Here is a 13,969-nt window from a genome sequence, read left to right on the forward strand (position 1 = left end):
AAGCATTATTCTCTAGTCACACTTCCCCCCTAAATATTAATACAATAATTGCTCATATATTGATACAAGAAAAGACATTTTCACATAGTTTCAACTGACGATGTAGGTCTCACACTTCTTTTAACGGGAAATGATCACACCAGAACTGAGCAGTGAATGTGCAAACTTACACCCCGTTCTCATAACTGTAACACTCCTCAAGAAGCTGGCAATCCAGAATGTGGTATTCCAGTTTTTCTCTCCATTAGAATACTAATATATATTACTATATATAATTATATATTACTCTGTATTGTTATTATTACCATCATAGAAGAACCTAGTCTAAAACGTAGTGAAGTACACTCCAATGTGCACATATTCATCTGCCTACTGTATCTGGTTAGGCCCTAGAATTTTGAAATAAGGCAACTTTGGAGCTCAGACTTCCTTTCATAAGTAGGTATGAAATCTGCTAAAAACACCCAAGTCACACTAAAGACTGGCAAGTCTGAGAAATTATTTTAAGCTTTAACCCAGTCTCAAGAGCCACTGGATTTCATCACAAGAGAGTATGGGAACACCAACTGACACTGCTGCAACCTCCTCTTGACAGGGTCTGGGAAGAATTCCTGGGACAGTTTCCACCACATAACCTGAACAAAATTAAATGAGCCCTTCATGCCAGTTTCACCAGAAGATGCAGCGTGCTTTTTCAGGATATTTAACAAATTTCTTTTAATCAGTAAAGTTTTCCAGCTGATAATTCTTTTAAGTGCATACAGTTCCCTGTAAGATGAAGCCGGCACATTTTCTTTCTCCAAGAACTGATGAAACCATCTCTGACTGGAAAAGTCATAAAATAAGACTCAGAAGTCTGAGCAAAGTTTGAACTAGAGCTTTCCCTGATGATGTGATTAAATAAAAAAAGCAAAAATAATTAATGCTTTTTTGCAAAAGATGAGCTCTTTCCCCCCCTGTAATGTTGCTAGTGTGCAAAGCAACTGAGAATGAAGGAAGACTTCTAAGAATCATTTTGCAAGTCTGTGCTTTCTTTTTTACTGGCACTTCATATTTCACAGGTATCAGCATCCTTATCATACACGTACTGTCATCCAACTTCTGTTGTAACTGCATTTCAGCTTTCCAAGGTCCATGACAGCAAAAAAGCCCATTTCTCTGCACACCAAAATGAGGTTGTGAATCATCATCTAGTTTCACACACACAAAATCTGAGTACATTTTGTGGAACCAGGCTGAAATAAAATCCGATGTAGTGTATTTTATTTAATATCTTTAACAGAGTCCTAATGATGACAAGTGGTTCTGCTGTCTCAACACTACCCAAATTAGGTTCCATTCCCTTTAAAGAAGAGCACAATTATATGTCAGATCCTTGAAGTCATTATATTTAATGCAAACAACCAGATTTTAATTTTTCTAACTGATGCGGCTGTTGTGGCCTTCAGAGCAGCATACCTCAATGATGGTCCTTCCAGGGTACCTGCCATCACTGCTCTCCCTCAAGCTGTGTGTGCTGTCAAGTCTTAGAAAACTATTTGCTTGATCATTTGTGAAGTTTATCCAACTCAGCCTTAATTACCAGGGTCCACCACAGGCAACTGGTCTCAGCTAACTGGAATAGCTCCTATGCAAAGGGCTCAGCGAGGACAATGCTGGGTGCCACAGGAGAACATTCAGCTTCTTGGTTCAGTGCCTCTGGAACAGCGCAGTCATGGAGGAAGAAAATGGGCACTGCAGCAAAATCTCAGGGGCTAAATTCAGGACAAAACTTACAGTTGAGAAAGAAATTTTATTTCAAGCTTCTACGGGGGTATTACAAACAATAGAGAATAAAAACAGTAAAAACTATTTAAAAAGTAATTGTCCCTTTAAAATAAAGATTCAAGCAGGTTTAACAATGAAGTATGCTATTCAATGAAGTTTTAAAAAAAAGATTTAAAAAGTATTGGTTTTGCTGTATTTGCTAATCCTTTATAAAAAAGCTGGGCATAAATACTTCGTGCATTCATATGCATTATTTGGTGTTTCATATTATATAACTTGGTACAGTATTTACGATATCACTGCAAAAGAGTTCAAACACAGTGCATTTATAAATAATGGAGCCATTATAAATCACATTGCAAACATACCTTGCCATTTCATTGTTACAAATTCAGTATCTCAGTGAAGGTAGGAATAAAGTAGCTACAACAATCAATATCTTGACTTTATTTTTTTTCTTTTTAATATAAAAATGCAGTTCTGGAAACCCACCCTCCTTCTTCCCCCTGCCCAAACATAATGCTTTACTTCTTAAAAATAAAAATAAAGTACTAATTCTATATACATCACATGTACCATACAAAAATGTATCCAAAGTTTCTATTGCTACCAAAGTGTTCTAAATTAAAAGTTACATAAATCCCCTCATTGGAAACAAAAGATTACAAGTTACCAAAAAACCAAATTACACACAAACCATCGACTTATTTTATACAATTTCCAATACATTTTTCTCCCAAAGCAAGTTGTCTTCTCATGTGCCTGTATAAAAATGCATATCAATATATTTGTCAATTTTATTTTTCATTATAAAGCAAATTAATACATTTTCTACAATAAATAAAACACAGGGAGGCACACACATCAAAAAAATTAAACCGATGGGAGATAAATGGGATATGGTTTTGAAAGAAATCATATGCTTCCAGGCTTTAAGCCAGATTTGTTTAAAACAGTAACAACCTTAAGTCATTTTGGGCAACAATGGAGTGTTTTTGGTGTTTTGCAAGTGATGTACATAGTATAATTTTTATTGATGTCTTTCTCACAAAGTACCCTCCAAAATAATGCAATTTCCTTTCTTAAAATACATATTTGTAATTGTAAATTTACATCAATCTTAAATATGTGGTACTTTGTGCAAAGAGCAACAATTTACACAAACATTCAGAAGTCTTTTTCAGAAGCTACAGACCAAGGAAGAAATTATACAAGCAGCACCATACTGTATATGATTTAGGCAAACATATATTTGATGCCATTTTGATATTAGGCTTTACGATCCACTAAACACCTTAAGCTGAAAGATGGTGCTTAGGTAACTTAACCTCAGAAAAAAAAAGAAAAAAAAAAGTATAAAGCATGGAAAAAACAAAAACCAGTTCCCTCCCCAACAAAATTATAAAAGGAATTAAGGAGCTACTTCTAAAATCAGAATAAGTTAAGTGTTGAATATACATTTATGTACAATTATGAACACTATGAACAAGACATTTTAACAGGTTTAGTGGAAAATCCTCCAATCTACAGCACAATAAAATAATTAATCAATATGGCAATGGTGATTTAGAAGAATTGCTCAACTATTTCAAGTTTGCAGAACTCAGCCACTGAATCAACAATTAAGGGGTTGTATCTTCAATACATTCTTTTAGACAAAGAGGTTCATTAGTAGAGTTCAAGTCTCTGTGGTATTTTTCATGCCTTGCTAGAAAATCTCTGTTAGTCAATATCACTGAAGTCACTGACTGGCTCTCCATGGACCCGACTCAGGTGATTCATAGCACGATCAAAAGCAATTCTTACTGCTTTTCGTATGCTTGAATTACGTCCTTCCATCATTTTTAACTTGTCTATGGTCTCATCTATCCCAAGGGGAACCATTTTGGATTTGGGAAGCCACTGCCTGTAAGAAAAGGGTAAAAAATAAATCTGTTAAATATAGAATAAGATCAAGAAATCTGTCCAGAAATGTCAGGGCTACTATGCCATGTTTCTCATATTGCAGATCAGCTTCACCATCTTAAACAAAACAATAAAACACCTTTTAAGATAGTGCTTACTTGCACTAAATATTTAAAGAACATTAAATATTAAGAAAATCTCTTCCATAAAACGGAGAATACATTCTGTGATTGTACTTAAGTAATTAAGTAGCAACAGAAAGGACTTAGCCTAAAATACTGATGCAGTTAAAGAATAGGCAGCAGCAACTAACAATGGGCATGACTCAAGATTCACCTGACACAGTCTCTTTTACAAGGAGTTTTCAGATGATGGATTTTTGCCTTACATTTCAGGCATCTTGATTTGTTCTTTATGGGGAAAGGTAAGCTGGCAAGGAAATTCTGCTTTAGCATGCTCCGTATTCAGGGTCCTTTTCTGTTTCAAGCTCCATAAATGTCTTCAAATTCTGGGCATGGAGGAGTGATAATGGAAAAAGCTCTACATCCTGTTCTTCTAGTTAAAGCATTCTAAATATTTATTTTAAAATTATAAATTAAATTTATGTCATTTTCATAAAGGTTGATTGTAATCCTGTTTTCCAAAGTCACAGTCATTGAGGAAAACAAAAATTAGGTCAATTAATGAATTATATTTCAGATATGCTACTGTACTCTGCAATCCCAATCCTGCAAAAGGCAGAAGCCCTCTTTTTGTATAAAAACATTAGTTTGGGAGGGAGACCATTTGAAGCCAAACCAACAGGAAATCAGCCAAATCTGCAAAAATTTTCTTTTAAATAAAAAAATAGGCTATTTTCATTTTCTTAAAGTACTCTAAACTAGAGCCCTATTGTACTGAGCACACACACTGAAATAAAATGTGAAGAGTCAGTATAAGGACACAAGTATAATAGCATGGAAAGCATCAGTCTAACCATTACCAGTTTTAATACAGATAGAAGAAGTTTTAAGGGGGTATTTTTAAAAAAAAAGCCTTGCAAGTCCACCTGACATAAGTGGGGAAGAAGAAGAAACAAATATGAAAATCCATTGGGGATAGACACTGATATCACAGAATGAAGGTAACAGACACCCTGAGATCAATAAAAATCATAAACAGGGGTTCAAGACTAAAAGGAACACAGCAGAGATAGAATTATGAGTGCCAAAAAAAATCACAATAAAATAATCATTACCAAAACAAGTTGGTGGGGTCAGGGTGGAGAAGAGGAAAGGGGCTGGAAGAAGAACTGAGTCTTTTCCTGTCCATCTATGCAGAGTACCCATTAGAGACAACTTTGCACAATATTTACATGATTTAGGACCACCTGCATATAGAGACTAATCAGAAAAGTTTAAGCTGCAGAGGACTCCCCAGATCAAGAAGCAATCAGAGCAATTATTAAGAAACTCACCAGGGAAAACATGCATTACACTGGCAACACCAGTAAGAGGAAAAAAAAAAAAACCAAGAAATAAGGCTGAGTATGTTTAAATGAAACGTTCTCTGCAAACAAAGGCAGAAGAATGCAGGATCTTATGGAATCCTAAGCAACTGAACAAAGATAATTAAGACAAAGTACCAATTAATTAAGAAAATACTAAAGAACAGAAAAATTATGCCAAAAAACTCAAGGGGCAGAAGAGCAAACACCAGTTATAAATTTTAAGCATTAGTTTATTTAAGTGATATTGTACTGGCACAGAGGGAGTCAGGAGAATGGCAGCATCACTCAATGCCACATACAATCATCTAAAGAGAAAAGTGATAGTTAAAAGTAAGCAAAGTCAAGAGAAAAATGAGACATGGACAGGTTTACAGTTAGCTTGACCTGCATGGGAACTAGGAGAGGAGAGGGTCTACAGAGAACATAGAAAAGACATTACATAGTTTGGGAGAAGGTAGACGAAAAGCTTCCATGCCTAGGAAAAACCCACCAAAACCAACCCTACAAACCAAAAGAAGACTAAAAAAACCTCGTGTGTCTCCTCCTACCTCCACAGAAAAACCCCACCAGCCCTAAACCCAAAGACCATGGGGGAGGGTAAGAGAATGTTTTGTTGTGTGAATGACCCTCTTCAGGCTCTACACAGCATATTGCTGATGCCAAAATAAATGGAAATAGGGAAGATTTAATGAAAAAAGAATTTAGAAAAGTTTAAGAACTTCAAATGAAAGTGTTAATAAAGCATTGAAACAAAGAGAGGTTAAAAATTCAAAGAAAATGCACTTGAGCAGACTGGAAGAAGAAGTGTTGTAATTCAGAAAGCAATGATGAAGGATGATAGAGATAAATGTTAGACTATTACTTTTAAAAAAACTATGAAGCAATAAGAAATTTCATCAGGTCAATAAATGAAAGTCGCATGTAAAAAAAAAGACTATTTAACGACTTAAAATATTTTTTTCCAAACTGACAATAAAGAGATATTTTTCAGTGATGATATATACCTTGGTCCAAAAATAGACTCAAATATGAAATTTTAACCTTACAGTTTATTTAACTTCCATAGGAATTCTATCCGTGGAAAAATAATATTTTGATTTTCTTCCTAGACCAAAGCTACAGACTCTTAAAATTTTAAGTAACTGCATCAAACAATACATTTCAATAACATACCAACTTCTTTTGTTGTCAAAAAATAGTACTAAGAATAGTTTCTCATCTGATTTGGTCTGCATTTGTTCTCCAATTTTCAGTACATCTAGAGGTGGCACTGGTATAGTAACACCATTGTGATGGCCAGCAACACGAGGCATCTTAGGGTCTATAATCTGTAAGAGAGAAGGACAGTTCCTCATTTTTAAAATTATGCAATTGATTTTAAGAAGATATTACAAATTAAATTAACAAGAAATAAATAGTAAACTAAACAGTCACTGGATATAAACTGACTTGGTTTTACACACAGCTTTTTAACATAAGCTGAATAGGCATAGTGGAGACCCAGTGGCAGACTTCACTGAAAAGACTAAAAAAAGCATTTTGCACCCATATCAGCTCTTTTTAGAAGTCCCATTTGAATTCCACTTAGTACAACTTTGAACTGACAAGCAGGTTTCAGAATGAAAAAGTCAAACCAGGATTTCTAGAAGCTGTAACTGGTGTCAAATTTTGGGGGTTTAATTCATATACCTTAAAAAACCAACCTATATTAAGGTATAAGTATTTTGGTAAAATACATGCTCAAACTCTGGAGCAAAAATTTAAAAAGAAAACCAAAAAGAGGTGTAACTTTCAAATATCTTGCATATCCAATTTAATGACTCAGTTCAGCAAAACCTGCAGTTTTTGTCACAAAGTCTTTCTAAATAAAACTTGAGGGAGGGAATACGCTGCTAATGTTAAATTAACCATCCTGATGGAAAAACTCCTTTGCAGGCAGATCACAGCATTATGAAATGCTTAGCTTCCACCCAAAGAAAGGTTTTTACTCTATGCCTGTTCTACCCATCTCCTCCTCTAAGAACTCCTGTTGTTTTTCCACCATCCACACTGGCACCAATCTTAATCCACAGTAAACTGACTTTGGGAAATAAATTAATAGAAAGCTGTGGGGAGCTCATAGAAATCAGAAGAATTTTTTTCTCTTGACAGAGGTTTAACTCCTCAATTAACTTATCCCACTCTCAGTAACACCAATGCTGACATTAAGGAGAAGGCACAAAAGGAACCCTTTGGTCTTCATCAGTTGAAATCTAGCACTAATATCCTTCAAGAGACAATCATCAAATTTTCAGCATCTGACCCAAGTGTCTGAGTCACCCACTGAGGGTACTTAAGTGCTCTGAATGCCACCTCCAGAGGTTTTAACCTGACTGTATTACATTTCACGTTGCCCTTAGAACACACATATTAAAAGCCGTGATTATCCACACTCATATAAATCAAGGCAGTGTATGAGCTATTCATATAACCCCAAAGGTAAAATACAGCCAAACCTCATCCATATTTTCTCTGCAAACTTTGATGTAAATAGAACTGTGTCTGTTTCTCCTTTATTATCACACATGCATATATATCTCCTCTATTAACAACAGTTTAAGTTTCCAGTACATCATTCACACAATTGGCTGCAGTTTATTCCGGCAACTGAGTTTTTTGTTTATTTAATGAGCTGCAGCATCAAGAGTATTTTCATACTCATTTTGCAGCAAAAATAATACATAATGTAGAAACAAAGACTACTGAGACAAGAATGCTGGTTTTAGCAGGGATAGAGACAATTTTCTTCACAGTAGGTGGTATGGGGCTATGTTTTGGACATGAGTTGAAAACGGCATTGAGAATATAGAGATGTTTTTGTTAATGCTGAGCTGTTTTACACAGAAATCAGGCCTCTTCCCCTTCTCACACTGCCCCACCAGTGAGGAGGCTGGAGGTGCACAAGGAATTGGGAGGGGACACAGCTGGGCCAGGTGACCCCAACTGACCTTAAGGATAGTCCATCCCATATGGCATCATGCTCCATATGTAGAGCTGGGGGAGAAGGAGGAAGGAAGGGACATTCAGCATGATGGCATTTGTATTCCCAAGCCAGATGTAAAGGAGCTTTGTGTTCCTGGGGATGACTGAACACCTGCTGCCCATGGGAAGTGGTGAATGAATTTGCTTTGCTTGTGTGCACAGCTTTTGCTTTTCCTATTCAACTGTCTTTATCTCAACACAAGAGTTTTCTCACTTGCACTCTTCCAACTCCTTCCCCCACCCACAAGGGGTGAGCAAGTGGCTGCAGGAGGCTTAGCTGCACAACAGGAGTACTGCACATATCAAACGCTGGCAGAGTAGCAGAAATTATTGACTTAAAATCTGGTATTTCAGTAACTTAACAAACTCAGCACATAGTAAAGAGGGCAGAATAAGCCACCTTTATTTAACCTGAATGGGAATTTACCAATTACCTTAGATATGTGTGTTTTCACACCAGAAACAGTCAGTACTGTACTTCTGGGAAGCTGGGCACTTACCAGAGCTGGGTAAGAGGGATATCCACTGCATTTGGCCCATACTACTTTTAGAGGCTCAAGAACAGATGTTGCAGCATCAGTTGAAATCCACATACTGCTATGCCCAACTTCTAAGAACAAAGAAATATAAAATTAAAATGTTCCAGAATGAAACCTCAGACAAATGTGCTGGTTTCCTAACCAATAGCTCATGATCCTTAGAATCCAAATACCAATACCAACTTTCACACACATACCAATAAAAACGAGACAGTATTTGTAAGAGGTCTTTACATGATACTGATACTTTTTTCCAAGCCTATAGATAAAGAACAAGAGTTTAGACACTTCTGGAAATAGCATATCTGAAATATCTTAATTCTTGGGAACTGTTTGCCAAATTCCAATTATTCTTTCCCTTTGAAAAAGCTCCAAAGAAAACATAAAATTATGTTACTTCAAATAACAGTTTCTTTTACTGTGATGACAATCCTGTCACAGAGGTGATGATTTTCAAGATGCAATTTGCATGGTATGTATTTCCAAGTGTTGGATACCTGGATACACACACTGAGATTAGCACCTCACAACTTTGCAATACTGGTACACCTTTCTATTCTTATGCCTAAATTCTAACCTGCATTTTGATTTCTATTTATTTTTCACAAGTTTTCTTGGTCTCTCTGCCCTGCCCTTTCCTGCAGTCAAGTTCAAAAATGTCAATAGGTTTCCAGGCACCAGCACTCGTGTTTTATTTCTTCTCAAAAAGCAGGGTAACAAACAACTGAGTTTAAGTTACTGTGCACTTCTACAGAATCCTCAATTTTCTTCTCCGTTGCTCAGCAATGTATTGAAGCCTGAGACAGGTGTAAGCCTTTCAGTCAACCAAAACCACAACTGGTCCCCTAGACACAGTCCAGAGACTGATCAGAAGACAGTGAGTTACAGCCTCAAGATGGAACTGGGGTGGTAATCAAAGGAGGAAAAACTATCCAAGTTCATATGCTGTAAAGGTCAGGCAGCACTTCTTGTATGGGGAAACCTGGTACCAAGATACAGTTCAGGGGCTGCAGCTGCACTTTCTTTCAGCAGTCAGGCAATACATACTGCTGAGAGAAAGTGTATTTCAAATGGGCATTGCTTATTTATAATGAAAGGTGGCATGCAGATACATGTTTTATCTTGACATTACAAAAAAATACCGGGGGAAAAAAGTGGTTTAAGACCTTTTAAAAGTAGAAATAGCAAGAAAAAAGTATTAAATTAAAAAAAAAAAAAAATTCAGTCATTCGGCAGAGCAAGTTCTGTTTCTCTGCACTGTTGGTAACAGTTTGTAAAGTAGTCACATATCAGCTAGAAAGAGCCATGAGGTTTCAATTAATTCATCCTTCATTTACAGACTGTTTCAAAAATATATAAGTGGAACTGTGTCTGGTACATAAAAACAGTATAAGTCCTCTTGTTCAGGAGGGCTAATAAGAAAGAAATCTACACTACCTTCAGCTGCAAAGAAATGGTATTTTAATGCTGAATAGAAAATCATACACAAGTTGACAGGATGCATTCAGCCAGACTCAGAGACTTCTCAGGTGTATATACAAGTAAGAGCCTCAGAATTCTTCCAAGTCAGAGAATATTCCACATGACAGTAAGGGGTTACTAATCTAGCACACAGGATTACTAATTTTCTTTTACAAGATCTGTAAAAGAAAACTAATTTTCTCTTTTTATTTCAAAACCTCTTTATTTCCTCAAGCAAGGAGAGAAAATTAATCAAAATCAGAGTCAGATGCTATTCTTTAAAAGTCTTTAAAGAGTCAAAAGCAGAATTCAGTAGTTTCTGGAAGAATATCAACAACACTTTTAGAAGGATTAACGTATTTAAGCATTAAAAATAATAATGTAAGAATCTGTCAAATAAATGGACAAAAATCACACAATACTATTAAGAATTCAATTATTTATAGTTACCAGCTGCAATTCTTGCTGCTTTGGCATAGTTTCCATTTTCAATGCATGATATCAACTCACTTCGATCTTCCAGTGTATGTCTCCGTATCAGGGCAGGTTTACCTTTACCACACTTCGGCAGACTAAAACTACAAAAGTATTAATATTAAAATCATTTCTTGATAATTAACATTGTTCCTTATAAATCAAAATTCTGAACTAGAACTTAAATTTCATCAGTACAGAGTAAAATCAGTGGAGCAAGCTCTAAACATATTTTGAGTAACAAATACAAACAACATAAAAGGCAAAGCTCTGATTATTTTCATACACAGAATTGCCTGGTTATCAGCAAAAGTCTGTTCCACTGCTCCAACAGTTCTACTACACAGGAAATGCACCCATTCTCTCTTTAATTTTTCACTAAAAAATTCCAGTCTTTCAATTGTAAAATGCCTCTACTCAAAATGGGAAATTTGTTTTCTACAGACTTGAGTTTTCTTCAAGAAATCATATAATCTGAACAATTATATTGACAATTTGATCTAGAATATCACATTTAAAATAGATACACTATTAAATTATCTTTGTTTCTGAAAGTCTGTTTGACATGACTGTATTAACACCATTCCCTTAACCTGAACACACAAATAAAGCCCTCTTTTTCTGTCTAACGGATTTACCCTATACTCTCCTGTATGTCTCATAGCCCAGGACTGGAGATAGCTACCTATCACCCAGAAATCAGTGTTCTTTCAGAAGATACACCATTGGTGATGGAGACATCAATGGTGGCAGATGTATCCATTCTGACAGTCCTGCCTTTAACAACAGACTCCATGGAGAGAAAAGCAATAGCTGGAACAGAGTTACTATCCACACTGTAGTACCTAGTCAGCAACCCAACCCACAGACTGACAACCCACAGCTCCAAAGCTATGGTACCACCTTTTCTGTGTACAAGACTCTGCTTTGTAAGTTGCTTCTCTCTTGCCCTCACAAAAATAAAGACACACATTTTAGTGTTCTGGATTAGGAAGGTAATTAAGCCAAGATGCTATATGCAAAAACATGTCTGTATCTTTACAGAGCAAGAGAAGCACAGCCAGTTTAAAAATGTAACTGCCTGGATATGCAATAACCTGAATTCAACAGAAGAATCCCAGCAAACTTAAAAGGGATCTCAGATCTGACAAAACTTGAGAAAATTGAAATACACTCTTTTTTCCAAAATTGATGCAATCCTCCAATGTGGATCACAAGCACTATAGAAAACTGATATATCCAGTCTCAAATCTGTATTTCATATTTACAGTTTTACCTTGAGTTACACAAGAGACTGTTACTAGATGAAATACTAGATTCTGATGCACAGCGGCGACGAGGTTCAACTTTTCTTCCTGGAGTATCATCTAATGCTCTCTCTTTGCTCTCATCTCCAAAACCATTTGATAGACCTGCAGCATAACACACAAAATAAACTGCATCAAACTGGAAATCATACCATTTTCATTAACAACCTTTTGTATTTACACAATGTATCATTATTCTTTTGTTCTTCAAGTATTTTGGTGTGATGAAAAAGAATGTGAATATTAACAAAATATGTAATTTCAAGGAAGTATTATAAATAGGAAGTTCTCATTGTCCCGATTTTAAAAACAGGATGAATCTTTAGGTAAGGTACAAAAAAAAAAAAAAAAAGCAAGCAGAGATTGTAACATGGGAAATACTACATGGAGTATCAAATCAGTCTTTGCAGTAATGTTTCCAGCTATTAAAACAATCATGCTGCAAAAGCTAAGTAGGAAAAAAACCCAAGAAAATAAAATGTTACAAATCAGGCAGATTACCAAGTCAACAAAAGGCTTATTTCAATTCAATACCATAATCATTAAAGTTCTTTCCAAACATTGGAAGTAAAGACTGATGTGGATTTCTTCATGACACTATCTAATTCTTCCTGGTAGTCTTTCCATTTTAGTGAATTCTGACACAATGATCACTATTTTCTTTCACCAATAATCAATAATATACATGGTACTGTTTTTAACTAGCCTTCCCCCAACAAAAGCTTATATGCATCAAAAGATACTACATTTTAATTTCATAATCGTAATGAAAACACTAAAAATATTTTTATATTACAATATACTTATTTGATGGGACTGTTGCCAATCCTGCTCTGGGTTTGCTATACAAACAGTATTGTCCTTGTAATTTCTATACTTGATTAAAGAAGCAAATGAAAAGTTTTAAGATAGCATTCTGAAGACTTTCCAGAGTATGTGGGAGAGTTTGCGGAGGTGTGGACAAAGAAAGAATCCCACAGAGACTCTAGAATATGATCAGAAATGCACTCAACAAAGGCAATGGTACCAGCCTGCAGGCAGCTACTGCAAACTGTAGGCTACAAAGAGAACAAAATTTTAAAACAAATTCAATTCTGGGCATGCCACTCCCAGCACACGAAAGACATACCCACCCCCCAGCCATCTTTACCACTACCAAAGAGTTGAAGGTATCATGAACATTGTACAATCAGACACAGTCAAACTAGGTTATGTAACTTCACATACCCCTCCAAAGAGCCTCTTAGTGTAAAACAATTATGGCAGAACTCCCTTTATTAATTCTTCCAGTCTATTTACTACAAAGATCTCGGCAAAGGAGGCTGATAACTGAGGAACTTGAGTTAAGCAAGTTACTTTTTACAATCCAGTAATTTTTCAAGCATTTCTGTATAGTGACTTATAAAGTTTTTCCCCTCCACCCCAGGAGACCTTCCATTTGGATTATAAACACAGTTTCAGATTTTTTTCAGAGTGTATTTACGCAAGGTTCTGAAAGATTTACATATAAGCATTCTCTTTCATTGTAATTTAGTTTACACTGTAAATATTAATTCAAGAGTGTTTGTTTTGTAACTCCAGTATTTGCCTTTGATTTCCTACAGAAGAAAAATTATAAAGGTAGCACTGTTCTGAGTGTCAAGCACCAAACTATTATTCAGTGGTATTAATTAATCCTGTCCTCACTCTCAGCAAGTTGATAAAAATATCTGCAGATTATGGGGGAGTTGGGTCTTAGACTGAGCTGAAACAGAGTATGATTTATGAAAAAGTATGTAGGGGAATTTAAGTTATTACAGTACATTTCACATGGCATCTGAAATTAAAATCTAAAAATAAACTTTCTGCAAAGGACATCTCTTGTGTCTCTGCAAAAATTACTTTTTATTCTTCAATATCCTGTCAGACTTATCTTTCAAGTAAGGTGTACAAACTGTTTTGTTTTCATCCTGCCACAAGCTGGAGACACATTACTCAAGTTATGCTCAGGCATCTAACTAAATGTG

At 35.7% G+C, this 13,969-nt stretch overlaps 1 protein-coding gene across 7 annotated transcripts in view; it reads right to left on the reverse strand.

Moving 5' to 3' along the window:
• Positions 1-1,772: 1,772 nt before the first annotated feature.
• BRD1 (bromodomain containing 1) overlaps positions 1,773-13,969 on the reverse strand; it is a 66,878-nt gene continuing 54,681 nt past the window's right edge. For all 7 annotated transcript variants that reach the window (XM_085568965.1, XM_085568969.1, XM_085568968.1 and 4 more), the window contains 5 exons: positions 11,933-12,068; positions 10,633-10,760; positions 8,683-8,792; positions 6,335-6,489; positions 1,773-3,673 (listed from right to left, as the gene is read on the reverse strand). In XM_085568965.1, the coding sequence (XP_085425091.1) occupies positions 3,490-3,673; positions 6,335-6,489; positions 8,683-8,792; positions 10,633-10,760; positions 11,933-12,068 (713 nt within the window). In that variant the 3' untranslated portion in view covers positions 1,773-3,489. The remainder of the gene's footprint in view (positions 3,674-6,334; positions 6,490-8,682; positions 8,793-10,632; positions 10,761-11,932; positions 12,069-13,969) is intronic.

The sequence above is a fragment of the Lonchura striata genome, chromosome 1A (genome assembly GCF_050655825.1).
Source record: "Lonchura striata isolate lonStrDom1 chromosome 1A, ASM5065582v1, whole genome shotgun sequence".
NCBI lineage: Eukaryota > Metazoa > Chordata > Aves > Passeriformes > Estrildidae > Lonchura > Lonchura striata.